Source organism: Tachyglossus aculeatus, chromosome 1 (assembly GCF_015852505.1).
Source record: "Tachyglossus aculeatus isolate mTacAcu1 chromosome 1, mTacAcu1.pri, whole genome shotgun sequence".
Taxonomy (NCBI): domain Eukaryota; kingdom Metazoa; phylum Chordata; class Mammalia; order Monotremata; family Tachyglossidae; genus Tachyglossus; species Tachyglossus aculeatus.
The window spans coordinates 79099292-79127233 of record NC_052066.1 but is presented as its reverse complement, the minus strand read 5'-3'; the positions used below and the strand labels follow the sequence as shown (position 1 = coordinate 79127233).

Below are 27942 nucleotides of genomic sequence, written 5' to 3'. Positions count from 1 at the left end.
TCAAATCCATTCACACTTCTCTCTGGTTGGACACATGTCATTGGATCCTGCTTCTAAGGTGGACTTTGTAAGGAAAGTTTTACTGAAAATGAGCAGGGGGAAAAAAAAGGAAGGAAGGAAAAGGTGGCAAGAAAGAGGAAAAATAAGTACTCTCCTCAAGGGTATTTTTTAATTTATAGTTTCTGTTTATTCAGTGTTTTGATTTCATGCAGTCCACTTGGGGACATTGTTAATTGGGATAATTCTTATTCACTGTTATGTATGTATCTGCACTTGCATCTGTGCACCTCTCAGGGGAATAAAATTAGCCAAATAACTTGGGAAGATACTTGCAGTGAGATTGGGAACAATTCCCACTGTAGGAATGTGATAGTGCTGTAAGAAGGTTAGAAACTGCAATTCAGTGAGTCTGTCTTCCATCTCCTCCTGTTCCATTCCTTCTTCCCTCCCCAACTCTTTTGTTTTGCGCTTCCTTCTCTTTTGCATTTACAATCAGCAGTAGCCTCCATTTAATGGTTTAAATCAGAATCACACTGCTATTCTGTGTCTCATTTATATCCTGAAGGCAGCATGCATTGTGCTCTGCTGTTCTTTCTCCTTTTTTCCAGTGGGGGCCTCTTTAAGATTCAGGGGAGGAACACATTTGTTGAGGGTTGTCTGTCTCAGTATGTGAATTTAGCTAAATGGGGGACAAGATGAAAAGGAGAGTGGGAAGAAAGAGAGATGATTGAGAGGAAGGAGAGGAAGGAGAAAGGTGAAGAGAGAGTAAGGGCAAAAGGAGAAAGAGTGTGAGAAAGGACAAGAGTGAGGAAAGAGAGAGGATGTGAGGGAAGATGGAAGAGAGAGGATTAGAGGGAAGAGGGCAGAGAGGTTGATAATATTCACTCATTCATTCATTCAATTGTATTTAAGCACTTACTGTGTGCAGAGCCCTGTGCTAAGTGCTTGGGAAAATACAAGACAACAGTAGTGACAATCCCTGCCCACAGTGAGCTCACAGTCTAGAGGAGGGGAGACAAACATCAATACAAATAAACAGACATCAATGTAAATAAATGAAATTACGGATATATACATAATTGCTACGGGACTGGGATGGGGGGAAGAGCAAAGAGAGCAATTCAGGGTGGCACAGAATGGAGTGGGAGATGAGAAAAAGTGGGGCTTAGTCTGGGAAGGCCTCTTGGAGGAGATGTGCCTTCAGTAAGGTGCGTCACAGTAAGCACTCAATAAATATGATTGAATGAATGAAGAGAGGGAGAGTAATTGTCTGGCAGATTTGAGGAGGGAGGGCATTCCAGGCCAGAGGTAGGACCTGGGCCAGGGGTCAGGGGCGAGACTAGCGGGATGGAGGCACAGTGAGAAGGTAAGCACCAGAAGTGTAAAGTAGGCAGGCTGGGTTGTAGGTGGAGAGAAGCGAGTTGAGGTAGGAGGGGGCAAGTGCTTTAAAGTCAATGGTGAGGAGTTTTTGTTTGATACGGAGGTGGATAGGCAAGCACTGGAGATTTTTGAGGAGGGGGGTGACATGTCCTGAACGTTTCTGTAGAAAGATGATCCAGGCAGCGGAGTGAAGTATAGACTGAAGAGGGGAGAAGCAGGCGGTTGGGAGGTCAGCAAGGAGGCTGATGCAGCAATCAAGGTGAGATAGGATGAGTGATTGAATTAATGTGGTAGCAATTTGGATGGAGAGGGAAGGGCAGATTTTAGCGATGTTGTGAAGGTGAGACTGACAAAATTTGGTCTCTACATGCGCTACTCTTTCTCCAGACTGTAATGTATTTTATTGTCTGCCTCCCCCTGTAATAGTCATAATAATAATAATGGCATTTATTAAGCGCTTACTATGTGCAAAGCACTGTTCAAAGTGCTGGGGAGGTCACAAGGTGATCAGGTTGTCCCACAGGGGGCTCACAGTCTTAATCCCCATTTTACAGATGAGGTAACTGAGGCACAGAGAAGTTAAGTGACTTGCCCAAAGTCACGCAGCTGACAATTGGTGGAGTCGGTATTTGAACCCATGACATCTGACTCCAAAGCCCGGGCTCTTTCCACTGAGCCAGGCTGCTTCTGTAAGGTCTTTCTGGGCAGGAATCCCATTTACCATCTCTATCATATTGTACTTTCCTAAACACTTAGTACAGTGCTCTGCATACAATAAGCATTCAGTAAGTACCATTGATTGATTTGGCAGGGAGAGAGAAAAGATGTGGTAGGGACAGGAGGGAAGTGCAGAGGAAAGTAAAATAATTGTGCTATTTGTTAAGCACTTACTGAGTGCCAGGCACTTTACTAAGCACTGGAGTGGTTACAAGCAAATCGGGGTGGACATAGTCCCTGTCCTGCAAGGGACTCGCAGTCTTAATCCCCATTTTAAGTGCTTAGTAATAATAATAATAATGTTGATATTTGTTAAGCACTTACTATGTACCAAACACTGTTCTAACTGCAGGGATAGATACAAGGTAATCATGTTGTTCCACGTGGGTCTCACAGTGTTAATCCCCATTTTCCAGATGAGGCACAGATGAGGCACAGAGAAGTGAAGTGACTTTCCCAAAGTCACACAGCTGACAAGTGGCAGAGCTGGGTTTAGAACCCACGATCTCTGACTCCCAAGCCCGTGCTCTTTCCACTAAGCCACGCTGTGCTCTGCACACAGTAAGCGCTCAATAAATACGATTGAATGAAATACAGTTGAATGAATTTTAAAGATAACTGAGACAATGAGAAGTGAAGTGACTTGCCCAAGGCCACACAGCAGACAAGTGGCGGAGCCGGGATTCCTTCAGTCTATCCACTAGACCGCACTGCTTCATCTCTGACATAGGTCACTCTCCCTACCTTATTACAAGCATGCCTCCTCCAAGAGGCCTTCCCTCACTCAATCCTCTTTTCCTCTTCTTCCTCTCCGTCCTGTGTCACTCTTGCACTTGGATTTGCATCCTTTATTCCCCTCACCCTCAGCCCCTCCGTACTTATGTGCATATCAGTAATATATTTATATTCATATCTGTCTCCCCCTCTATACTGTAAGCTTGTTGTGGGCAGGGAATGTGCCTACCAATTCTGTTATACTCTCCCAAGTGGTTAGTACAGTGCTCTGCACACGGTAAGTACTTAATAAATATGATTGATTGATTGATCAGAACAAACACAGCCCCTGTGCCTCATAAGAAATTTACCGATTAATAAATGGTTACGACTGGTTGCTTATTGTGGACAGAGTCCTGTACCAAGGGCTTGGGAAGAAGGCAGAGAGTGGGAGCTAGTGCTTGTATAAGCATGAGGTTAGATCTTTAAGAGAATAATCTACTATATTAATGAAGGTTGAGAGTCAGTTATGACAATTTCTGGCCAATCAGCATTCAGAGCCAGGGACACCTGGCCAGGAGAAGCTTGTGGGAGAGAAGACAGGGAGAAGATGTAGCCCTCTTGAATTTTCTCCCCTGAAATCCTCAGCCACCATCATTCACACCAAGGTTCGTGCCAGAGCCCCAACTAAAGGTTTTGCTTAGTGGAAAGAGCACAGGCTTGGGATTCAGAGATCGTGGATTCTAAACCCAGCTCTGCCGCTTGTCAGCTGTGTGACTTTGGGAAAGTCCCTTAACGTTTCTGTGTTTACCTTATCTGTAAAATGGGGATTAAGACTGGGAGCCCCACGTGGGACTACTTGATTACCTTATATCTACCTCAGCGCTTAGAACAGTGCTTGGCACATAATAAGTGCTTAACAAATACCATCATTATTGATGGTAATAATCCCTGTTGCAGTTCCCCATGTTGCTGTGCCCCTACTTCCTTGCCCCTACTGCCCTGTTCCCCTACTGCCCTGTTATTTCATTTCATGCCACATCTCCAGGCAGTGGAGTCATGGTGGAAAATTCACTGGGCTGGGAGTCAGTAGACCTGGGTTCTAGTCCCGTCCTTGCACAAACCTACTGAATGACTCTGGGCAAGTCACTCGATCTCTTTGGTTCCTCTTCTGAAAATGGGCAGAAGAATAGCTCTCCTGACATCATGGGGATGTCAAGAAGATGATAGGAGATAACTGATGTGAGAAGACTTTGGAAAAATAAAAGTGCTACACAAGTGCATCTCTAGAGTGTAAGGTTCTTGTCGACAGAGAACATGTTCACCAACTACGTTGCATTGTACACTCCTAAGCCTTAATACATTGCTGTGCACAGAATAAGTGCTCAATAAATAACATTGACTCATTGAAATGTAAGGTAATAATGTGAATCCTCAAGCAGCATGGCATAGTGGATAGAGCACAGGTCTGGGAGTAAGAAGGTCATGGGCTCTAATCGCAGCTCTGCTACATGTCTGCTGTATGACCTTAGGCAAGTCACTTCACTTCTCTGTGCCTCAGTTACTAAATCTGTAAAATGGGTATTGAGACTGTGGGCCCAATGTGGGACAGGGACTGTGTCCAACCTGATTTTCTTCTATCCACCCCAGCGCTTAGGACAGTGTTTGGAATGTGGTAAGCACTTAACAAATACTGCAATTATCGTTATTATTATTATTCATTGCTCCAAATGTGTATCTCACACCCCTATTTCATATCACTGTGTATTGATGTGGAAAGTATTAGACTTCAGTGAAGTATTTTCATCAGAAGATTGAAATCAGGGCAACATTACTGCATAAACCCAAAGCAGAACCCCCTGACTCAAACCATGGGATCATGCAGTGGAGGCTCCAGGCACCATGGTTGAACCAGACTCCCAAGAAGATAATGATCAAAATGGAGATTTAATTAATAACACAAATGGGAAAAGATCACAACTGAAAATACTAAAGTTAAAATTTGCAAGATAATATTTAAAGCCACTGAGGTTTAAGACAGTTAGAAAACCAAGCTGAGGATTCAATTAACCAGGCAGCACCATGTGCTAAACCTGAGAGCTTTGCTTGGGGAAAAGCTGATAGATGAAGTTTAATGTAAAATAATTCCAAAATTAAAGTAATGACTAAATTAACACACTCTAGCTACCTCTTCTCCCTCCCTACCACCCTGCTGTATATAATTGGATTAGAGGAAAATAAATTTATTTCATGCAAATTTTGTTTGCCTGAGTCCTAGGACTATAACTAGGAAAAGACCTCACATTCAGTTGGAATAACTACTGAGAAACAGTGTGGTATAATGGATAGAGCATGGGCCCAGGAGTCAGAAGGTCTTGGGTTCTAATCTCAGATCCCCCACTTGTCCTCTCTGTGACCTTGGGCAAGTCACTTCACTTCTCTGTGCCTCAATTATCTCACCTGTAAAATGGGGATTAAGACTGTGAGCCCCAAATGGGATTACTCTATTTATTTATTTATTACTCTATTTATTTATTTTACTTGTACATATCTATTCTATTTTATTTTGTTAGTATGTTTGGTTTTGTTCTCTGTCTCCCCCTTTTAGACTGTAAGCCCACTGTTGGGTAGGGACTGTCTCTATATGTTGCCAACTTGTACTTCCCAAGCGCTTAGTACAGTGCTCTGCACACAGTAAGCGCTCAATAAATGCGATTGATTGATTGATTGACAGGGACTGTGTCCAACCTGATTACCTTGTACCTACCCCAGTACTTAGAATGGTGCTTGGCACATGGTAAGCGCTTAACAATACCATCATTCTTCTTCTTCTTATTATTAATATTATTAACTTTCCTTTGCTCTGTCCTCAGGGGAGCCCAGCTCCACCCCTAAAGAGAGTGGAGCTTTCTCACTGTTGGCCGGGAGACCATTTCCTCCCAGAATGTTCTAAATAATTACAAGGGATTAGGGCTTAGAACAGTGCTCAGCACTTAGAACAGTGCTCTGCACATAGTAAGCGCTTAACAAGCACTTACTTGAGAAGCAGCGTGGTTCAGCGGAAAGAGTGCGGGCTTGGGAGTCAGAGGTCGTGGGTTCTAATCCCAGCTCTGCCCCTTATCAGCTGTGTGACTTTGGGCAAGTCACTTAACTTCTCTGGGCCTCAGTTCCCTCATCTGTAAAATGGGGATGAAGACTGTGAGCCCCACGTGGGACAACCTGATCACCTTGTATCCTCCTCAGTGCTTAGAACAGTGCTTTGCACATAGTAAGAGCTTAATAAATGCCATTATTACTATCATTATAACAAATACCATCATTATTATTATTATTAAGGGAGCCCAGAACATTCCAAACGATGCTCCTAGGGGAGTTAGTTGCCCTTATGCCAGGCTTGTGACTTTGCTGTCTAACAGAAGGAGCCTCTTTCACATATCTTGGATTCTTCTCTTGTTACTCCATCTTCATATGATGGGTTATGAAGCAAAGCCCGAGGATTGCTGTCTTCAAACCTCAGAAATATATGGGGAACATACCTCCATATCAGCTTTCTGAAGTGGATCCTGGTGCGGCCAATAGTCACACCGTGAAGCCCAAATTGGCAGCAGCCTGTCCTGACTGAGGTATCCTTAGTCCTGAGTTCAAGTCCATTCAGGATGCCTTACCAATGGTCCTATTCTGGAGCTGAACTGATATTTCAGGGCGGGACTGGAGGAGGATACCCAGGAACAAGCAATGTGGCCTAGTGGAGAAAGCACAGGCCTAGAAGTCAGAAGGACCTGAATTTTAATCCTGACTCGACCACTCCATCTGCTGTGTGACCTTGGGCAAGTCACCTAACTTCTCTGGGCCTCAGTTACCTCATCTGTAAAATGGGGATTAAGACTGTGAGCCCCATGTGGGACAACCTGATCACCTTGTATCCCCCCAGCACTTAGAACAGTACGTTGCACATAGTAAGTGCTTAACAAATGCCATAATTATTGTTATTATTATTATGTGGGACATGGACAGTGTCCAACCTGATTAGCTTGTTTCTACTCCAGTGCTTAGGTCAGTGCCTGGCACATAGTAAGTGTGTAATACATACCATAAAATAGGGAAGGATTTAGTGCAGTGTCCAAAGCTCCCATTCATTCATTCAATCGTATTAATTGAGCGCTTACTGTGTGCAGAGAACTGTACTAAGCGTTTGGGAAGTACAAGTAGGCAACATATAGAGACGGTCCCTACCCAACAACGGGCTCACAGTCTAGAAGGGGGAGACAGACAACAAAATAAAACATGTAGACAGCCAAGAGACCTCCTTCCCTTCCCCACAGCACCCGTATATATGTATATATGTTTGTACATATTTATAACTCTATTTATTTATTTATTTGTTTTACTTGTACATATATGTTGCCAATTTGTACTTCCCAAGCGCTTAGTACAGTGCTCTGCACATAGTAAGCGCTCAATAAATACGACTGATGATGATGATGATATCTATTTATTTTATTTTGTTAGTAAGTTTGGTTTTGTTCTCTGTCTCCCCCTTTTAGACTGTGAGCCCACTGTTGGGTAGGGACTGTCTCTATATGTTGCCAATTTGTACTTCCCAAGCGCTTAGTACAGTGCTCTGCACATAGTAAGCGCTCAATAAATACAATTGATGATGATGATTCTTCTAGGTAGTTCACTCCCGGGAGCTATGACTCCTAGACTCCACTCAGCTCAGGGATTTGGGTTATGCTGACTCCTACCCTTGCTTCTAGCCTGTTGTTGGGTAGAGATTGTCTCTATTTGTTGCCAAATTGTACTTTCCAAGCACTTAGTACAGTGTTCGGCACACAGTAAGTGCTCAATAAATACAATTGTTTGAATGAATGGCATCATCTATGAGTACTGGGACAAGATCATGGCTTCCAGGAAATGAGTGCATGTGGGAGATGGGAAGGTTCGGAGAAGCAGTGTGACCTAGGGGATAGAGCAAGGGCCTGGAAGAAAGACCTGGGTTCTAATACCCACTCTGCCACTTGTCTGCTGTATGACCTTGGGCAAGTCACTTCTCTTCTCTGGGACTCATTTACCTCATCTGCAAACACGGGGATTAAGACTGTGTCCAACCTGATTATCTTATGTCTACTCCAGTGCTTAGCACTGGTATATAGTGGGCACTTAACAAGTACCATTAACAAACAACAAGGTGCTACACAGCAGTGGCTATCAGTGAATATTTCTGGAATCCTAAGTGAGGCTGAAGCGTATTACTCAATTTGTGGCTTCATTCATCACTGGGGATTTTCTGAAGCATTCAAACAATAAACAGAAACATCTACTTTCTGCTGTCACTTCCACTCTGAGGTTCAGTTGTTTTCTCCCAGAACAGCAGGAAAATTGGCTCAATTTTTAGTCTTACTGGTATGAGGAGTTTTTGCACCAGAAAGGGACTAGAAAAACAATCTCTCACTGCTTACTAGATGTAGGTGGAAGTCTGTGCTGACAAATCAGTGGTAAATGGAATGTGTAGCACACCTAGCATCATTGTTACTTTATATGGGACAACAATAGGCCAGAGGCCTCAGAAATCCCACTTCTTCAACCTCATAGGTGGTTCTGTAGAGATTAATTCAAGTTATTAATTCAGCTCTCTCCCACACTGAGCTCTAGATTAGGTTCATTGAAAGTTTTATCTGCATATAGAGTGTACCATTTTTGTTCAAGTGAACTGAACAAACAATAATAGGAAACTCCGATATTGAAGATTCAGAGTCACTTCAGCTTTAATAATTTCCTTTCCTATTTTTAAAACTGCATTATGGTATTCAACTTACTAAAAGCATCTGAAAAGCTTAAAATTCAGCATTTTTCCATCTCAATTTGATCTCTTTCATTTGCTAATATTAAATTCTCTTCTCCACCGTCCCTGGTCTTCAACTACAACAGAAATTTAATCCATAGTTTCAGCTGAATAATGGCTTTCAATTTTACACAAGCCTATTCACATAGACATTTGCTTGCTCTTGCACCAATGTCATTGATAATGCTCTGAACAAGATTTCTGCCAGGAAAGAATTGCAGAGAATTTGGTTCTCGGAGCCATGGGCTCGACTCCCAGTTTTCATAATAATAATAATAATTGTGGTATTTGTGAAGTGCTTACCATGTGCCAGGCACTGTACTAAGCAATGGGGTAGATATAAGCAAAGTGGGTTCGATACAGTCTCTGCCCCATGTGGGGCTCACAGTCTCACTCCCCATTTTACAGATGAGGTGACTGAGGCCCAGAGAAGTGAAGTGACTTGCCCAAGGTCACACAGCAGACAAGTGGTGGAGCTGGGATTTGAACCCATGACTTTCTGACTCCCAGGACCGAGCTGTATCCACCATGCTGGTTTTCTAAGCACCTGTAGTAGCCACGTCTTTGATCCAATGGCCATGTCTTTGTGGCCTTGACCATGTAAGAGAGCTCCTGCTATGGAGGAGGGTTGAGGCTGTCACTACAGCCATGTGGGGGTATTCTGCAGACTAATTGGTGGGCTCATCTGTATCTCTAGAGAGTCATTAGATTGTAAGTCCCTTGTGGGTGGGATTGTGTCTACTAACTCTATTGTAACGTCCTCTCTCGAGCACATAGTACAGTGTGCTACACACAGTAAACACTCAATAAACACCAAAGATCGATCATTTATTCAGGGGGCTTTGTTGAGGTAAGCTCACTATGGGCAGGGGTTGTATCTGTTAAATTGTTCCCTTGTACACTCCCAAGAACTTAGTACAGTGCTCTATGCACGGTGAGTGCTCAATAAATACAATTGGTTGACTGATGACAGTTCCTAGCCTGTCCAGGGATTGAGTCTGCAGCAGTGCACAATTCCTCAGGACACTTTGCAGGTCTTTCCCAGTGCCAAGGAGCTACCTTTTCTCCTTGAAGTGTAGATTGTAAGAATAAAGAATTCTAATGCTTGGACCCAAATCACTTCTGAATAATCTGATAAACTGACAAAGGCCTATAGTACAGATGCTAGTCCTGCAGTAGAAGCTGTCATTAAATGGACTTCATGGGAACTGGACAAGGCCCAGCCCTGCTGAGATGCTCCAAGATACTCGGCCAGTTGTCCAAGTTGGGCTGGGGGCTCAGGGATTGAAGTTGAAAGAAGCATGAGCTGTAGCATCCCTTTAAGAGGAAGACCCTAATTAAGAAGCCACAGTAAATGTACATACTCTCATTCACCCCTCACATCCAAGCCGTCACCAAAACCTGCCGGTCTCAGCTCCACAACATTGCCAAGATCCGCCCTTTCCTCTCCATCCATACCGCTACCCTGCTCATTCAAGCTCTCATCCTATCTCGTCTGGACTACTGCATCAGCCTTCTCTCTGATCTCCCATCCTCGTGTCTCTCTTCACTTCAATCCATACTTCATGCTGCTGCCCGGATTATCTTTGTCCAGAAATGCTCTGGGCATATTACTCCCCTCCTCAAAAATCTCCAGTGGCTACCAATTAATCTGCGCATCAGGCAGAAACTCCTCACCCTGGGCTTCAAGGCTCTCCGTCACCTCGCTCCCTCCTACCTCACCTCCCTTCTCTCCTTCTACAGCCCAGCCCGCACCCTCCGCTCCTCCGCCGCTAATCTCCTCACCGTACCTCATTCTCGCCTGTCCCGCCATCGACCCCCGGCCCACGTCCTCCCACGGGCCTGGAATGCCCTCCCTCTGCCCATCCGCCAAGCTAGCTCTCTTCCTCCCTTCAAGGCCCTACTGAGAGCTCACCTCCTCCAGGAGGCCTTCCCAGACTGAGCCCCTTCCTTCCTCTCCCCCTCGTCCCCCTCTCCATCCCCCCATCTTACCTCCTTCCCTTCCCCACAGCACCTGTATATATGTATATATGTTTGTACATATTTATTACTCTATTTATTTTACTTGTACATATCTATTCTATTTATTTTATTTTGTTAGTATTTTTGTTTTGTTCTCTGTCTCTCCCTTTTAGACTGTGAGCCCACTGTTGGGTAGGGACTGTCTCTATATGTTGCCAATTTGTACTTCCCAAGCGCTTAGTACAGTGCTCTGCACATAGTAAGCGCTCAATAAATACGATTGATGATGATGATGATGTACGTATGCAATTTATTCATATTAATCTCTGTCTCCCCCCTAGACTGTAAGTTTTCTGTGGTCAGGAAATGAGTGCATTTATTCTTATATTGTACTTTCCCAAGCACTTAGTACAGTGCTCTGTACGCAGTAAGCACTCAATGACTGACTGGTTGACACAAGATAGAAGATTCCTTTTCTCCTGAGGTGTTTTTTTTAAAAAAAAAATGGTATTTGTTAAGCACTTACTCTGTTCCAAGTACTGTACTGAGCACTGGGATAGATACAAGCTAATCGGGTTGAACACAATCCATGTCCCAGATGGGGACTCACAGTTTTAATCCCCATTTTACACATGAGGGAACTGAGGAACAGAGGAAGTGAAGTGACTATCCAAGGTCACCCAGCAGAAAAGTGGAGTAGCTGGATTTAGAACCCAAGTCCTCTGATTCCCAGGCCCATTCTCTTTAACTAGACTACACTGCTTTTTTCCTGCAAAGTCAGGTAGGATTTCCTCATATTCTTTCCCCATATTCCTACCCTTGTTTCCCTTAGCAATTCTGGCACAGGACAGGAGTTCCCCTGAAAGTAAAGAGCTTTTCATGGATGTGGAGAAAAGCCTCTACTGGGGAGGGTTTCTTTGGACTCAGTCGCTTCTTTCTCTTCCACTTCTCAGTGTGGAGGCAACTTCCTGGTTAGATTTTAAGCACTTTGAGGCCTGGGATCATGGGTACTTACTCTATAATACTCTTCCAAGTGGCTAATGCAATGCTCTGCAAAGTTAGCACTTGATAAATTCCACTGATCAAGGTGGATCACAGACTATTTTTTTTTTGGTAATTATTAAACACTTACTATGAGCCAGGCACTGTTATAAGCGCTGAGGTAGGTACAAATTAACTAGGTTGGACACAGTCCATGTCCCTCATGGGGCTCACAGTCTTCATCCCCATTTCACAGAAGAGGTAACTGAGACAGAGAAGTGAATAGACTTGGCCAAGGTCACATAGCAGACAAGTGGTGAAGCTGTGATTAGAACCCAGGTCCTTCTCTCTCCTGGTCAGGGACCATGTGCATAAGATTCCCTGTAAGAATTGCTGGGGCTCTATCCCATGGACATAATAATAATAATTGTGGTATTTGTTAAGTGCTTACCAAACACTGTACTAACTAAGCACAGGTTGGACACGGACCAAAGGGGAAGGAAATCAGTGTATTTTATCCCCATTTCTACAGATGGAAAGCTGAGATGCAAAGAAGTTAAATGACTTGTCCAAGGTCACCCAGCAAGAAAGTGGCAGAATAATCCTCTGATTCCCAGTTCCTTGGATTTTCCACAAGGTCACACTGCTTCATGAGAATGGAACTAATTTTGCCTTGTCAAGTCATAACAAAAGTGATTCATTAAATGGATCTTAGTGTTCTGGAAAAATGATAGCACCTTGAAAATATGAGACATTCACTTTTTCTCTTTCTAAAATTAATGTTTCATTTCTTCTAAACCCTAAAGAAATATAATGTTTTGTCACTGTAGCATTAGGTTGGTAAATACATGTGTGTGTATTTGTCAGTATTCTGCAAGAAATAAAATTACCTTTGAATCCACAGCCAGATCTCGTTGGCTAGGTTGACTGAGGTGAATTAATAGATCATGGCAGTGCCTCTATTTTAGGGAGCAGGTATTAAATATAACATGTCATTCCATATGCTTTGGCATCTCTCCAAGAAGCTTTAAATGGCTTCTGAATGGTATTACCCAAAGCACACAAACAAACTCAGTAGCCCTCTTTGTCAGTTTTCCCCCAAACGATTCTTATGAACCGAGAGGAACTTAAAAAAAAAAAAGAGAGATCTTTTTTCCCCTCACTGAAAAATGTTTGTTCTAAGGATTCGTTTGCCAGTAATCAATTCAGCTGCTCCCTGGGGGAGGGGTGGGAACCTCAGGAGAAACAAATGCCATTTAGAACGCCAAGCCTTGTGATGCATTTTGGGTTTGCTGTTACATTTTCTGCACATGTACATCCCCTCCATGGAGGAAAAAGAGCCAGCAGGATGCTCCGAAAGGACTGCTGAGATGATCCATCAGCTGTTGAGAACTGACAGATCGGTTGCTATGCCTGAATTTATTATGAACACTGTAAAACTTCAAAATCCTATTCCTATATTAAAGCACAGGTCTGGGAGTCTGAAGGGTCTGGGTGCTTAATTCCATCTCCACCACTTGTCTGTTGTGTGATTTAGGGCACGTCATTTCACTTCTCTGGGCCTCAGTTACCTCAGCTGTAAAATGGGGATTAAGACTGAGCGCCATGTGGGATAGGGACTCTGTCCGACTCAATTTGTTTGTATCCACCCCAGCACTTAATACGGTGTCTGGTACTTAGCAAGCACTTAAAAATGCAATAATCATTATTATTATTATATAAGAGGTGGCAGAGAGTCTATTAAAACCGGGTGGTTTCAATTGCTTTTTAAAACTGCTTCCCAGGCTGTTGTTTCCTTGAGGACACCCTGGTTATGTGCCTGTCCTTAATTTAAGTTAATGTCTGTCTCCCCTTCTTGACCATAAGCTCACTGTGGGCAGGGAACGTTTGTACCAACTCTGTTGTACTGTAGTCTCCCAGGTGCTTCGTTAAGGACTCTGTACACAGTAAGCTCTCAATAAATACCATTGATGGAGTGAAACATGCTAGAGTTCTACCAGAGAAGAGGATCAGTGGTAAGGAAAATGGAATAGCAACCCAGAGGAGATGCTTCATCTATTTCAGTCCCAAATGCAAGATGAGCAGTGCTTTGCACATAGTATGCACTCAATAAATACCACTGATTGATGAGAACAGTGTTGTGTAGAATCAATCAGCTATATGCACTGAGTATTTACTGTGTTCAGGAGCTTAATCTTGATGGACTAGATGAACAGAAGCATGGAGTCCCAGAACTTCTGACCTGTTGCATTTCTTCACAGTTGTTCAAATGGGGAAGCAGCATGGCTTAGTGAAAAGAGGTTCAACCTGAGAGTCAGAGGACCTGGGCTTTAATTCTAGCTCCACCATGTCCCTACTGTGTAACCGTGGGCAAGTCACTTACCTTTTCTGTGACTCAGTTCCCTTATCTGTAAAAATAGGGATTTAATACTTGTTCTCCCTCATACATAGACTCCGAGCCCCATGTAGGACTTGAATATCCTGTATCTACCCAAGCACTTAGTACAGTTTTTGGGAAATAGTAACTGCTTAATATCACAATTATCATTCCCCTCCTTAACTCATGTCTTTTATTAATAAGACTCTCATTGCTGTGGATATCGGCACTGTGTTTATTTCTGCCTATGATTAAGGCTAAATGGAGTATATATCTTTGGAATATGTTAAAGCAGACGTTATATTAATCGGTATGCTCTATTTAGCAGACCAGTTGGAGAGTCTCTGTAAAGAGTGGGCCAAATCCTGCCATTGAGAAATGGCTTGTAGGATGGGAAGCAGTGTGGCTTAGCAGCAAGAGCCCAGGCTTGGGAGTCAGAGAACATGGGTTCTAATCGCGGCTTCGCCACTCGTTGGCTGTGTGACCTTGGGCAAGTCACTTAACTTTTCAGTGCCTCAGTTCCCTCATCTGTAAAAGGGGGATTAAGACTGTGAGCCCCACGTCGGACAAACTGATTACCTCGTATCTACCCCAGAACAGTGCTTGACACATAGTAAGCACTTAGCAAATACCATCATTATTATTATTATTATTATTATTATTATTATTATTATTATTATTATTATTATTATTATTATTATGTCTGTTCCAGGGCAATTGATATGTCTCTTCTTCCATTGGTCCTGTGGATTTATCAGTACTAAGATCTAGCCGAAGAGATGATAGTGCCTTATGACCCTAAGTAAATATTAAACACAGATCAGTCTCTGATTACTTGATTGATGCTTTCATAGTTATTGTGGCTGTTTACTGAGCACCTGCAGCATGTACAGAGCACTTGGACAAATGCAACGGTAGCAAGACACGTGGTTTCCGGCATCAGGTGCTTACAAATCATGGTTGATGTGGCTTGGATGGTTGGGAATTAATTGGGGAAGGCTTGCTGGAGGAGGTGGGTTTTTAGGAGGATTCTGAAAATGAGGATAGCAGCTGTCTTTTAGATTTGTGAGCCCGTTGTGGGCAGGGATTGTCTCTCTTTATTGCTCTGTTGTACTTTCCAAGCGCTTAGTACAGTGCTCTTCACACAGTAAGTGCTCAATAAATATAATTGAATGAATGAATGAATTTGTTGGGAGGGAGTGTCAGCCTGGGGAAACAATGGGAGTGAGGGGACAGAGGTGGGAGACTTGAGAGTGTGATTAAAGGTAGATGATTAGTTTAGGAGAAATAAAGTGAGCTGGGATGTGTGGGGTGAAAAGAACATAAAATCCAGATGGGGAGAGTTGATGGGGAGCCTTGAAGCTGATTGTGAAGACACTTTACTTGAATAAGTTCCAAAATGTGTCTATATTGAACTCTTCCTAGCACTTAGTTCATTGTTCTGCACACATTAAGTGCTCAATAAATGCAATTGATCAACAGTTCTGTTATCCATTACATATATTTAGAATGTAAGCTCATTATGGGCAGGGAACTTGTCTACCAACTCTGTTGTACTCTCCCAAGCATTTAGAACAGTGCTCTGCACACAGTAAGTTCTCAATCAATACCACTCATTGATTATATCCAGTCATTATGAAATTTATTTTTCTTATTCAGAAGCGAGGCGTTTTTGTTTTATTTTACTTCCACCAGTACAACTTCCAACAGTCCAACACTCTCCACCTGCCAAGAGTAACCTCAGTAATGTACTGTTTTGATTTATCTTAAAACCCAAGGTACATATCAAATATCTGAGCCAGCTTCTCCACACCTGCTTAGAGAGAACATGTGCGAACAGATTTTAATGAGAAATGCCACTGTACAAATCTCATCCCAGCAGCAGCTCCTGTGTCAAGAGGGGCAGGGAGGGGAAAGGGAGAGGCAGGAGTAAGATCAACATAAAATGTTAGCGATCTTTCCATAAAAGCTTTGTCATTATAGTTTTCTGGCTGGACTGTCGACTGACATTAGAAAGGATTTCAAAATCTGTGACTTGTTCGCTCAAGGAGCTGTTTGAATTCATTTCTCAGCCTAATAAAAATAGCATTGTGAGAACACAGAATCTCTATATTTCAGAGTCCTATTTAGGGCAAAGGGAAGGTTTGGGTAGTTTGATGGCATTCAGAGAGAGATCTCATGCTGTGCCAGATTATTTAAAGATGAACAAATGATGTTAACTTTTCCTTCATCTTCACAATGCCTTGTCTCTGGGCCCCAGTGATGAAAAGAATTGATTATGATTATTGATCAGTTGATTACTACAAAACAGAGTTGAAGTATGGCATTTTTCATCTGATTTTCATCAGCATCTCCACCCAGGTGTTCAGAAGAGTTAAGCAGCAATTTTTGATGACTTCTGATGTTCTTTTAAGAAAGGGGGAATTCGTCTAATCTGGGGTTTTTTGCTTCAACTGTAAAGAGGAAAAAACAATTTTCTCCTAGAAGAGACACTTCTGCAAACCTTTAAAGGAAATGACGATGGTCAAAAGTGGATACTTAGGAAACAATTTTGTCCTTAAATATTTTTTTTACAAAGACATTTATAGGTGACAGCTGCATTCTAGATAAATTATTCTCGATAAATACTCAGAGATTTTTGCTTAACTATTTTCCTCCTATGCTAGTGGTCCTTATGTAACAGAGGCAATCACCTTTCCTCAGGGGCATCAGTAGTATAGACATTACATCCCTCCTGTTTCTTTCTTCACTCCCTTCCAATGTTAGATAAATTTTGTAGGAAGATTAGCAGTTTCTGGGCCGTCTTGCTCACAGAATGACTTGAATGCCTCTGTTGCTTTCTTCAGTAAGGAAAAAACAGTTTGTCCCAGAGCTTTCTGTCTTTCAGGGAGTGGGGGAAGGTTCTCTTCAAGCTCCAGAATGCTTTCTTGCCCCTTCAGTGGCCATAACTCCAGCCTCCTTCTTGTTTCAACCCACCAGGGGTCTAGCTGTGCATCCTGTGAGGCCCCAGAAATGGTGATCCTCTAATGCAGGAGGACCTCCATGAAAGCTCTGAATGGGTATACAAAGAAAAACTTCCCTTTAACTACAGGCTTGTCTAATGGATAACATTAATGTTTGGATTCCATGGCACCTGGTTCCTGTAAGCACTGCCTATCTGGACCCTGCTGCTTCCTCTAAATGTAATTTATTTTTAATATCTGTCTACCACACTAGATTATAAACTCTTTGAGGTCAGGCATCCTGTTTACCAAATGTGCTGTACTCTCCAATGAGCTTAGTATAGTGCTCTGCATAGAGTAAGCACTCAGTAAGTACCTTTACTATATATGTGTGTATATATGTATATATGTAGTATTTGTTAAGCTTTTACTATGTTCCTGGCACAGTTCTAAGTACTGGGGTAGATGCAAGGTAATCAGGATGGACACAGTCCCTGCCCCACATGGGGCTCACATTCTTAATCCCCATATTACAGAGGAGATAACTGAATCACAGAGAAGGAAAGTGACTTGCTCAATGTCACACAGCAGATGTGTGGTGGAATCAGGATTAGAATCCAGGTCCTTTTGATTCCCAGGCCCCTGCTTTATCCTGCTAGACAAAGCTGCTTCAGTTACTTGATTGATTAATTCTAGGCCACTCAGTATGCCGTAGGGAAACATGGATTTCAGTCAACTTTCCATCTCAGGTCAGTCCTGAAAGAACTCTTTGCTTTTTTGCTTCCCTTTTCTGAGTAATCAATTAAACAACCCATAGTATTTATTGAGCACCTACTGTGTGTAGAGCACTATACTAAATATTTGGGAGAATACAACAGAATTGTGGGAGATGGTCCCTACTCTCAAGAACTTTGTAATCTGTCAGAGGAAACAGGCATTAAAATAAATGTTTGGGCTTCCCTTGTCTTTAATCATTCCTAACAAACTAGGGTGTTTTAAAACCTTCCTCCTCATAAACACAGACAGAAATTCTTGGAAACGGCCTATGATCTGGTCTGTCTTTCTTGGGGGGGATGTTTTCTCACCCATCTATTGAATCGAAGCATCAGTCTGCCAAACTTCCCTGTCTCCATTCTATCACAGAACTTGGTATGGGGCCAACCTGATCCTAACATTCATCATCATCATCATTGTCATCATCAGTGGTATTTACTGAGTGTTTTCAGTGTGCACAGCACTGTAGTAAGCACTTGGGAGAGTACTATGCAACAGAGTTGGTAGACCCATTCCCTGCCCACAGTGAACTTTAATATGTGATTAGATTTATAAATAGAGGGTCCATCTCTATTAACCTTTCCTAGGTTTTCAAATGGCAGTCATCTTTCTCGGTGGAAAAGTCATCTTGTTTGAAAAAGCAGAATTGATCACTTTGGTATCTGGGCTCATCATTTGTTGCTAGGGCATAGAGAATGTACACTTTAGATTCCTAAGGTAATCAGCTAAGCTTTCAAATTTAAGATAAATGTGAATTATAACATAATACTTGTCTTGCACTGCAGTGGATTTTTGACTGTGGAGTTGGGTTCTGTTCCCCTTGCCTTGCTTTAACATGAAGCTAATCAGTGATATCACTTTTAGTAGCCCATTCCCATAGAGGCCGGATTGGCAGGTCTGCCCTTCTTTGATTCCTTCACCAATAAATGGGGCAAAAAGTCCCCAGATTTATTGTGTTTGACCAATTCCATACACCTCGGTAGAGTAAACATAATTACCTAATAGTTCATTTGCAAACCTAGACAAGTAACAGGCTTTACATAGTTCTTGGTGGTTCTGTGTCTACTGCTGTGAAAGGCCACAGGTCTTTAATTTTTACTGTATGCTCTCTGCTCTCTAGAGGAATTGAGTTTGTTTTAATTTCAGTTGAGGATTTCTCATGCAGAGTTCGTGCTGGGAATGCTATAGTATCTAATCTGTGAGGAATCAGTAACAGAGGGTTAGCTATTGTTTCCTCACCCTCCCAAATCAGACCTCTCAAATGGATTCTAATGCAGTAGAAATTAGGAACCATAGGACAACTCAAATGTAGAATTGAAATTTTACTCTCTTCTAAAAAAAAAAAAAGGAATGAAATTTTCTGTTGCAAGAGATACCTCAACAGCAGAGTTTTATAAATGCAGCTACCAGGGGATTTCTTTGTGGTTTCAAAAAGGAAGTAGTAAAGATTAAGAGGTCCAGACAGCCACCGTGAGACACTGACATAGGAAGGGAGATGGATCTACTACAGAATTATCTTTGAGAACCACTGTTTCTGCTATGCTATGCTCCGTGTAACCACCATGTTTCTGGGGTGAGGCCTGTAGACCTGTATGAAAAAAAAAAATCTGTGAGGTGAGGAGGGGAAGAAGAAGGAGAGGTGAAAGATGAACCAGTTTTTTATGAAGCAGAGATCATCTGAAAAGATCTGAGCAGATGCCCAGGTCAGAGAAAAGACACCAGAAGGAGACAGAATATTTTAATTAGAGGACAATTACAGCTCAGAACATAATAGAGTATAAGGGTTCTGGAGGAAAGAGTCCTTTTAGCTAAAATGATAAACTGGCACAGAAAGAGCCTCTTTCTGTGACATACAAGGCATGTTTGCTCAGTTGCCCAGTCATTAGGTGTGTGTATATATGTTGTACCTCTGTGTCTGTGTGAGTGTGTGAGCTTGTCTGTAGATTGTAAGCTCAGCTGTAGACTGTGAGCTTGCTGTGGGCAGAGAATGCCTCTGTTTGTTATATCGTACTCTTCCAAGTGCTTAGTACAGTGCTTTGCATGCAGTAAGTGCTCAATAAATACGATTGGATAAATGAATGTGTGGTGTGTTTTCACCTACAGAATTTCAGCCTGAACCATTAAGCAGCGAAGGTTTAACAAACGACTCTAACTTAGAGTTACCTCCCTGCTGTCCTGTACCTCATTATTATTTACGATCACTACCAACTGCCACTGTTGGATAAAAAAAAGAGACTTTGCCTGCTGGCGTTCAAAGCAAAGGGAGTTCTGTTAGACGTTCCTGCCCAGGGTGTGACCCCCATGCCAGAACTGCCCTGGATTCTCAGGACAGCCCATGTGTTCCAGACAATAAGAAAAAGTGGGTTGGTTTCCAGTCTTAATTGGCTCAGTGCTGTTTGTCTGGCATCTTTTCCATTCTTTTCTCCCCGCTCACCCGAGTGGCTCTCCATCATTAACTTGGTAGCTTCTCAATCCACTCTTGTCCTGAGGCCCTCTCCCCGCCGTGATTCTGAGGCACCGTGTGGGGCCTTGGGAAGTCAAAAGCTGTTTCAGGATCTATGGTGTAGTCCAAGGCCAGAAAGACAGATGGGCTAGCTGGATGCACTGAGTTGGCAGTAAGCAGTAAAGAGGAAGTGGCAGAAGAAAAAAAAAAGGAAGAGACAGAGTGTCCTTTGGGGAAGAAATCACTGTGGGAACTGATTCACAGAGGAGATTGGAAAGTGAAGATGAGTAGTAAATTGACAAATGGCAGGCTTTCCTCCTAGCAACAAACCCCCAACTCCTCGATCTGTGGCTGTGAAAGTTGTCAACTTTTTCTTTTTTAATGGTATTTGTTAAACACTTACTAAGTACTAAGGACTGGGGTAGATGCTTGATAGGTGGGACACTGTCCGTGTCCACATCGGGCTCACAGCATTAATCCCCATTTTACAATGATGTAACTAAGGCACAGAGAAGTTAAGTGATTTGTCCAACGTCATACAGAAGACAAGTGCAAAGGCAGGATTAGAACCCTGATCTTCTCTCAGGCCCGTGCTTTTTCCTCTAGGCCAAGCTACTTTACCTGTATTTGCTATCACATGCTCTCCATTCACCCCCACCCCCACCCCCCAGTCATCCTGCCCTTGATCCCTTGCAAACACACCAAGATGACAGGCCCTTTTCAATTTTGGTGGAGATGAAGACTGTGTCAGTGAAATTCCAACTGGGGGACACCTCTGCCTAAAACTCACCCTACTGTCAATCTTTTCTTTTTCTTTCCCTCCATACCTCCATGCTCAGAGAAGGATGCTAGCTGTCTGGGGACAGTCCTGCCAAGCTGACTCTGACTGAGTCCATGGGGAAGGTATTTTCACTCACCAAGAGCCAGAATCCTGTTGGACTCAAGCCTTGATACCAGTTGATCTGAAGCCTGTGTAGGCATGTCAGTGAGGGAAAGCCACCCTTTTGCAACTCTGTGGGGTCTTTTTGAATAAAAAATGCTTTGATAGGAAAGCTGGTAAAGATTTAGTAGGAGGCCTATTATCTGTGCTAGTTAGGAATGGAGCTTTATTCAGAGAATCAAATATTTAGATAGCCAATTTTGACCTTGTTGTCTCAGCTGAGACTGGCAGTGTCCGGTTTGGGTTATTTATCCAAACTAATTTTGGGGATATGTAAACTAGTTCCACTTTGGATAATGGATCAACAAGGGTAACATTCAGATAATTGCTTTCCTTTCCAGACCGTATGCTCCCAGTGGGCAGGAAACGTATTTACTCAGGGTTGTGCTGGACTTTCCCAAGAGCTTAGGAAAGTGTTCTGCACACAGTGAGCACTCAGTAAATTCCATTGATTGATTGATCAATCAATCAATCAATCAATTGTATTTATTGACCACTTACTGTGTGCAGAGCACTGTACTAAGCACTTGGAAAGTACAAGTTGATTGCACACAGTAAACATTCAGCAAATACCATTGATTGATTGATCCATGGCACACAATAAGTGCTCAACAAATACCACTGATTAATTAATTGCGCAGCAACAAAGACGTTATCAAGTATGTGGGTGGTGGCGAGAGTGACTTTCTTTTTTGTACCCTTGCAAGTTGTATTTTTATTCTTTGTTTTCACAACCGACCATCGCTATTTGAAAAAGCAGTAAAGGAGAAATTGCAGCAACTCCTAGACCACATTGCCCACGTTTTAAGATGCTGTGTCTACCGCTGGCATGTGTATTTATAGCGTGCCTTTAAACTCCATGTGCTCTTAACATTTTTCCCCTCGTTTAACATTCCGTAAGGTTTATGTAAACCCAGGGATTTAAAGCGGTCTAACGTTTTAAATAGTGTTTTCTTTGCTCCTTGTTGTTTTTATAATTTGCTCAGGAAGAGTTTCTCGCGTTTGTTTTCCCGTCGTGGGCCTGTGGTGTCTAAGCGCCTTCTGCTGGTAGACGTGGGGCAACCTAGCCAGCTTTAACGTCGGATGGGCGCACACACTAAACTCCAATTCCGTGGCATCCTTCAGGGGTGAATGTTGGAGTCTCAATTTCTGGTTGGGGCCCTGTTTGCGCGAGTTTCCCCTGATGGGTTAAAACGGCATTAAAAGATGAGAGAGGACAAGTCAGTCTTTTAGAAGACGGGGGCTATTTTCAATCTTCTGAGCCACGTAGCCAAAATTGGCCTTGTTGGAGTTCAGTGAGGTGATCACAATCCTCCTTGTGGGCAAGTGCCAGGATTCACCTCGGACCACACACATATAGCCAGTTAAAGGCCAAAGTGGCCAACAACTGGAAGCTTTGAGACTGTTGAGACTGTATAAGTATTGACCATTCTAGACTGTGAGCTGTTGGGTAGGGACCGTCTCTATATGTTGCAAACTTGTACTTCCCAAGCACCTTAGTACAGTGCTCTGCACCCAGTAAGCACTCAATAAATACGACTGAATGAATTAACAATAATAATAATAGTGGCATTTATTAAGTGCTTACTATGTGCAAAGCACTGTTCTAAGCATTGGAGAGGTTATGAGGTGATCAGGTTGTCCCATGGTGGGCTCACAGTCTTAATCCCCATTTTACAGATGAGGGAACTGAGGCCCAGAGAAGTTAAGTGACTTGCCCAAAGTCACAACAGCTGACAATTGGCAGAGCAGGGATTTGAACCCATGACCTCTGACTCCAAAGCCCATGCACTGAGCCACGCTGCTTCTCATTGACTTTAGAGTACTCCATCAGCTCTCTCTCTCCCTGCACTGCTTATCCTTGCTGTTCTCACGCTACATTCAAGTTCGCCAGCTGTTTTTCTCAGCGTGGTGACTGGGCCTTGATCTTCTTTCTCTCACTACCAATTTATTGATTATGCCCTCACTTCTGCCTCTTCACATCTGACAGACTACTGCCCTCCCCATGGTACTGTACTCCCCCAAGTGCTTAGTACAGTGCTCTGCAGACAGTAAGTGCTCAAACAATAGTAGTAGAAGTCATAGGATTTACTAAGGGCTTACTATGGGCAGAACACTGTACTAAATGCTGGGAAAGAATGTACGTGAGTGAATTAGACACAATTCCAGCCCCTCGGGGGGCTCACAGAGTTAAGAGTGAAGACCAAAGCCCTTCCTAAATAGGGATGGTATTTCCACTCACAGTCCTAATCCCCGTTTACAGATGAGGTAACTGAGGCACAGAGAAGTGACTTGCCCAAGGCCATAAAGCAAACCTCCTCACTGTGCCTCATTCTCACCTAGTCCTGCCATCGACCCCCGGCCCACATCCTCCCCCTGGCCTGGAATGCCCTCCCTCTGCACAATCACCAAGCTAGCTCCATTCCTCCCTTCAAAGCCCTACTGAGAGCTCACCTCCTCCAGGAGGTCTTCCCAGACTGAGCCCCCTTTTTCCTCTCGCCCTCCCCATCCCCCCCGCCCGACTTCCTTCCCCTCCCCACAGCACCTGTATATATGTTTGTACAGATTTTTTACTCTATTTATTCTACTTGTACATATTTACTATACTATTTGTTTTGTCAGTGATGTGCATCTAGCTTTACTTCTATTTATTCTGATGACTTGACACCTGACCACATGTTTTGTTTTGTTGTCTGTCTCCCCCTTCTAGACTGTGAGCCCATTGTTGGGTAGGGACCGTCTCTATATGCTGCCAACTTATACTTCCCAAGTGCTTAGTACAGTGCTCTGCACACGGTAAGCACTCAATAAATACGATTGAATACAGCAGACAAGTGGCAAAGTCAGGATTAGAACCCATGGCTTTCAGATTCCCAGGCCTGTGCTCTATTCACTACACCATGCTGCTTCCCCCACACTTTGCTGCTCTCTAAGCTCTCACAAAGGCACCGTAGAAACATGGGGGAGGATTTTTATGCTAACTTAAAGATGAGCAAAGAGCAAAATGAGGGAAAGAAAGCTAACTCTCTTTTTATTGATTGCCCATGTTATTGATTTTACTGACAGAACTTTGTTAAGGAACCATCAGTAGAGAATAGAAGCAATATCTGCAATGAGAAGTTACACTGAGCAGTGTGTTACTGTTTTCCCTCAGCATTTCAGGCAGACCAACTTCTCAAGTTGCTTTCTCTCTGGCATTACCCCATGCAGTGTTCCTGGGAAAATTCTGTGTCCTCCAGTGGGCACAGGTTAATTTATGGAACCTCTGTCCCCAGAAGCAGCCTAGGACTAGCTTCCATCATGATGAGTTCAAATGCTTGGAGAAAATAGACATAAACCAAGATTGTTCTTCCGCATGGTCTATTGGACTCCAAGCAAATCACTGAGCCTGTTTAGATAAGATGGATAAAGCCAATGCAATTTGACACCTAGAGATGAGGTCACATTTGTAGTACACTTTTGTCTCCCATCAAGAAAGCTGTGTAAGTACCAAATGTGAGAAGAAAACTTTGCTTTCAAAGTCAATCAATCAAACATATTTAATGAGCACTTGCCTTATACACAGCAATGTACTAAGCACTTAGGAGAGTGCAAATTCCAGAGTTGGTAGACATGATCCCTGCCCACAGTGAGCTGTAGTCTAAAGGCCCCAAAATGGCATTTTTCCCTTTCATTGTAAGTATTGTAGGAGAAGAGCCATAATAATAATAATAATAATTGTTAAGCGTTTACTATGTTTTAAGCACCCTATTTAGGTAAATGTGGAAGCAGCATGGCTCAGTGGAAAGAGCCTGGGCTTTGGAGTCAGAGGTCATGGGTTCAAATACTGCCTCCACCACTTGTCAGCTGTGTGACTTTGGGCAAGTCACTTCACTTATCTGTGCCTCAGTGACCTCATGTGTAAAATGGGGATGAAGACTGTAAGCCCCCCGTGGGACAACCTGTTCACCTTGTGACCTCCTCAGCACTTAGAACAGTGCTTTGAACGTAGTAAGTGCTTTATAAATGCCATTAATATTATTATTAGTTGCAAGACAATTAGGTCCTGCAAGGGGCTCACAGTATAGGTAGGTGGGAGAATAGGTATTGAATCCCCATTTAGCAGATGAGGGTACTGAGGCACAGGGAAGTGAAGTTACTTGCCTAAGGTCACACAGCGGGTATAGGGTGAAATCAGGATTAGAACCCAGGTCCTCTGGCTCCGAGGCCCATGCTCTTTCTAGTAAGCCATGCTGCCACTCTATTCCACAGTGAGGCAAGAACTCTAGTTGGGACTGACCATGTTCTCCTGGCACTGATGTGGCATCTGTTGCTTCCCTAGGTCTCCTTCGGCCAAGAGTGCACCCGGGCCATCATGAAGCTGGTGTATTGCTCTCACTGCCTGGGCATGCCAAGCATTCTGCCGTGCAACAACTACTGCCACAACGTCATGAAGGGCTGCCTGGCAAACCAGGCTGATTTGGACACCGAGTGGAGGAACCTCATTGGTAAGGCCCAAGAAAGGGGGCATCAAACCATTAGATGTGCTGCAACTGGTCACCTCATGGCCAGGGAGCAAGAGACAGGAGATCTGTCAGTCAGTCAGCTATATTTATTGAGCACTTGCTGTAGGCAGAGCACTGTGTTAATCTCTTAGGAGAGTACAATATAACAATATAGCAGAAACATTCCCTGCCTATAATGAGCTTACAATCTAGAGGGGGAGACAGACATTCATATAAATAAATAAAATTACAGATATGTACTTAAGTGCTGTGGGGATGAATAAAGGGAACAAGTTAAGCAGAAGAGTACGGGAGAAGAGGAAAGACAGGCTTAGTCAAGGAAGGCCTCTTGGAGGAGATATGCCTTCAATAAGGCTTTGAAGGTGGGGAGAGTAATTGTTGGATATGAAGAGGGAGGACATTCCATGTCACAGGCAGGATGTGAGATCGAGGTAGAGTGAGAAGGTTAGCGTTAGAGGAGCGAGGCATGGAGGCTGGGTTGGAAGGGGCAGTGGGGTTGAGTGCTGTAAAACTGTTGGTAAGGAGTTTCTGTTTGATGCAAAGGTGGATGGGCAACCACTGGAGGTTCTTGAGGACTGGGGAAACATGGATTGAACAATTTTTTTAGAAAAATGATCTGGGCAGCAGAGTGAGGTATGGACTGTAGTGGGAAGGTCAGCAAGGAGTCTGATAGAGTAATCATGGCAGGAGCCCACTGTTGGGTAGGGACCATCTCTGTATGTTGCCAACTTGTACTTTCCAAGCGCTTAGTACAGTGCTCTGTACACAGTAAGCGCTCAATAAATACGATTGATTGATTGATTAAAAGGATAAGTGCTTTGCTTGGATTAACACAGTAGCAGTTTAGACGAAGAGGAAAGGGCAGATTTTAGCCATGTTGTGAAGGTCGAACTGAGATCTGTGGTTAATGCCAAAGCCATCATTGTGCCTCACCATTTCCCCAAGCCCTATGGGTGCTCCTCAGCTAAGTTCATTCAGTGCCAAGACTAGAGGTCATAATAATAATGATAATAATAATTGTGGTATTTGTTAAGCACCAGATATGTGCCAGATACTCTACTAAGCACTTGGGTGGATATAAGAAAATTGGGTTGAACACAGTCCCTATTCCACATGGGGCTCACAGTCTTAATTCCCAGTTTACAGATGAGCAAACTGAGACATGGAGAAGTGAAGTGACTAGCCCAAGGTCACACAGCAGACAAGTGGTAGAGCAGGAATTAGAACTCGGGTCCTTCTGACTCCCAGGGTTCTAATCCTGGTCATCAGAGAAAGCAGTGAGTCAGGGAAGGAGAAATTTCCAAGTTCCTCGGTGGGAAGTGCATTCCAGGATGAGGACGTGAATCAAAGCATTTACAAATGCCTCAGAGGAGCAGTCATATGCCATCTTACATTATTCTTTCTCTATAATGTTCTCCTGGTATTTATTGAGCACTTACTATGTGCAGAGCACAGTATTAAGAACTGGAAGGTACCTCAAGTGCTCCCTAGTGGTCTGTTCCTCCAGGTGGCCATCTATTGGAAAAGAAATTCACCCAGAGCAGGAGAAAAAGCACCATTGTCCTGTGGATTGGGGCAGTAGAAGTGTCGTGGCTGGGCAGAAGGACTAGTGAATCTAAATGATGGGTACTATAGTTGGAGGGAGGACAGTGAAGCTTCTAGAATCTTTCACATTCAACTAGTTGATGGTGAGGGATAGTACACATTCATGAAATTTAAGAGAAAAGGGCAACGCAAAGACAATCCACCAACAACGTACAGGCCTTGGGATCCCCTGGAAATTTCCAGCTCGTGAAGTTCCCAAACCCCTTCTCTTCTTTCCTCTCCAAAGAGACTGAAAAGCAGGAAAAGTATCTATTTTCACACTGTGGCAAACAAGGATCTCAGAGCTCAAGTCTAAGAAGCCACTGTGTACTACTAACATCTGGCTACTTCCCGGAGACACCGAATTGGGTTTCCAGGTGAGGTTGTTTGAAGTGTACATGTGCAAATATCCTTAAGCCCTTTTGGGCAGCACTTAATACAGTGCTCTGCACACAGTAAGTGCTAAATAAATACAACTGAATGAATGAATGATCTGGCATTCTTCCAGGCAGGAGCCTGAAAGAGGGTGACTTGGGAATCTGGACCACTTGCCTCAGTCTGAAGCTACCTTAGGAAACCCCACTTCAGGTACACACGCCCAGGTGCCAGTCTGTTTCTCTGCAGGGATCGGGCAGTGCTCCAAAGAGCTCAGTTCTGACTAGGCCTCTCAGCAACTACAGCCAGTGGCACAGATCAGAGAGTCCAAAAAACTCTGGAACTACCACAGGGGCTACAAAGGTTGCCCTCAGCTAGAGAGTGTCAGGGGAAGCATTGACAGTCT

General features: G+C 43.4%; 1 protein-coding gene across 1 annotated transcript in view; it reads left to right on the top strand.

Moving 5' to 3' along the window:
- Positions 1–27942, top strand: part of GPC1 (glypican 1) — a 480460-nt gene that overhangs the window by 415793 nt on the left and 36725 nt on the right. The window contains exon 4 of the mRNA XM_038769070.1: positions 25394–25559. Within this exon, the coding sequence (XP_038624998.1) occupies positions 25394–25559 (166 nt within the window). The remainder of the gene's footprint in view (positions 1–25393; positions 25560–27942) is intronic.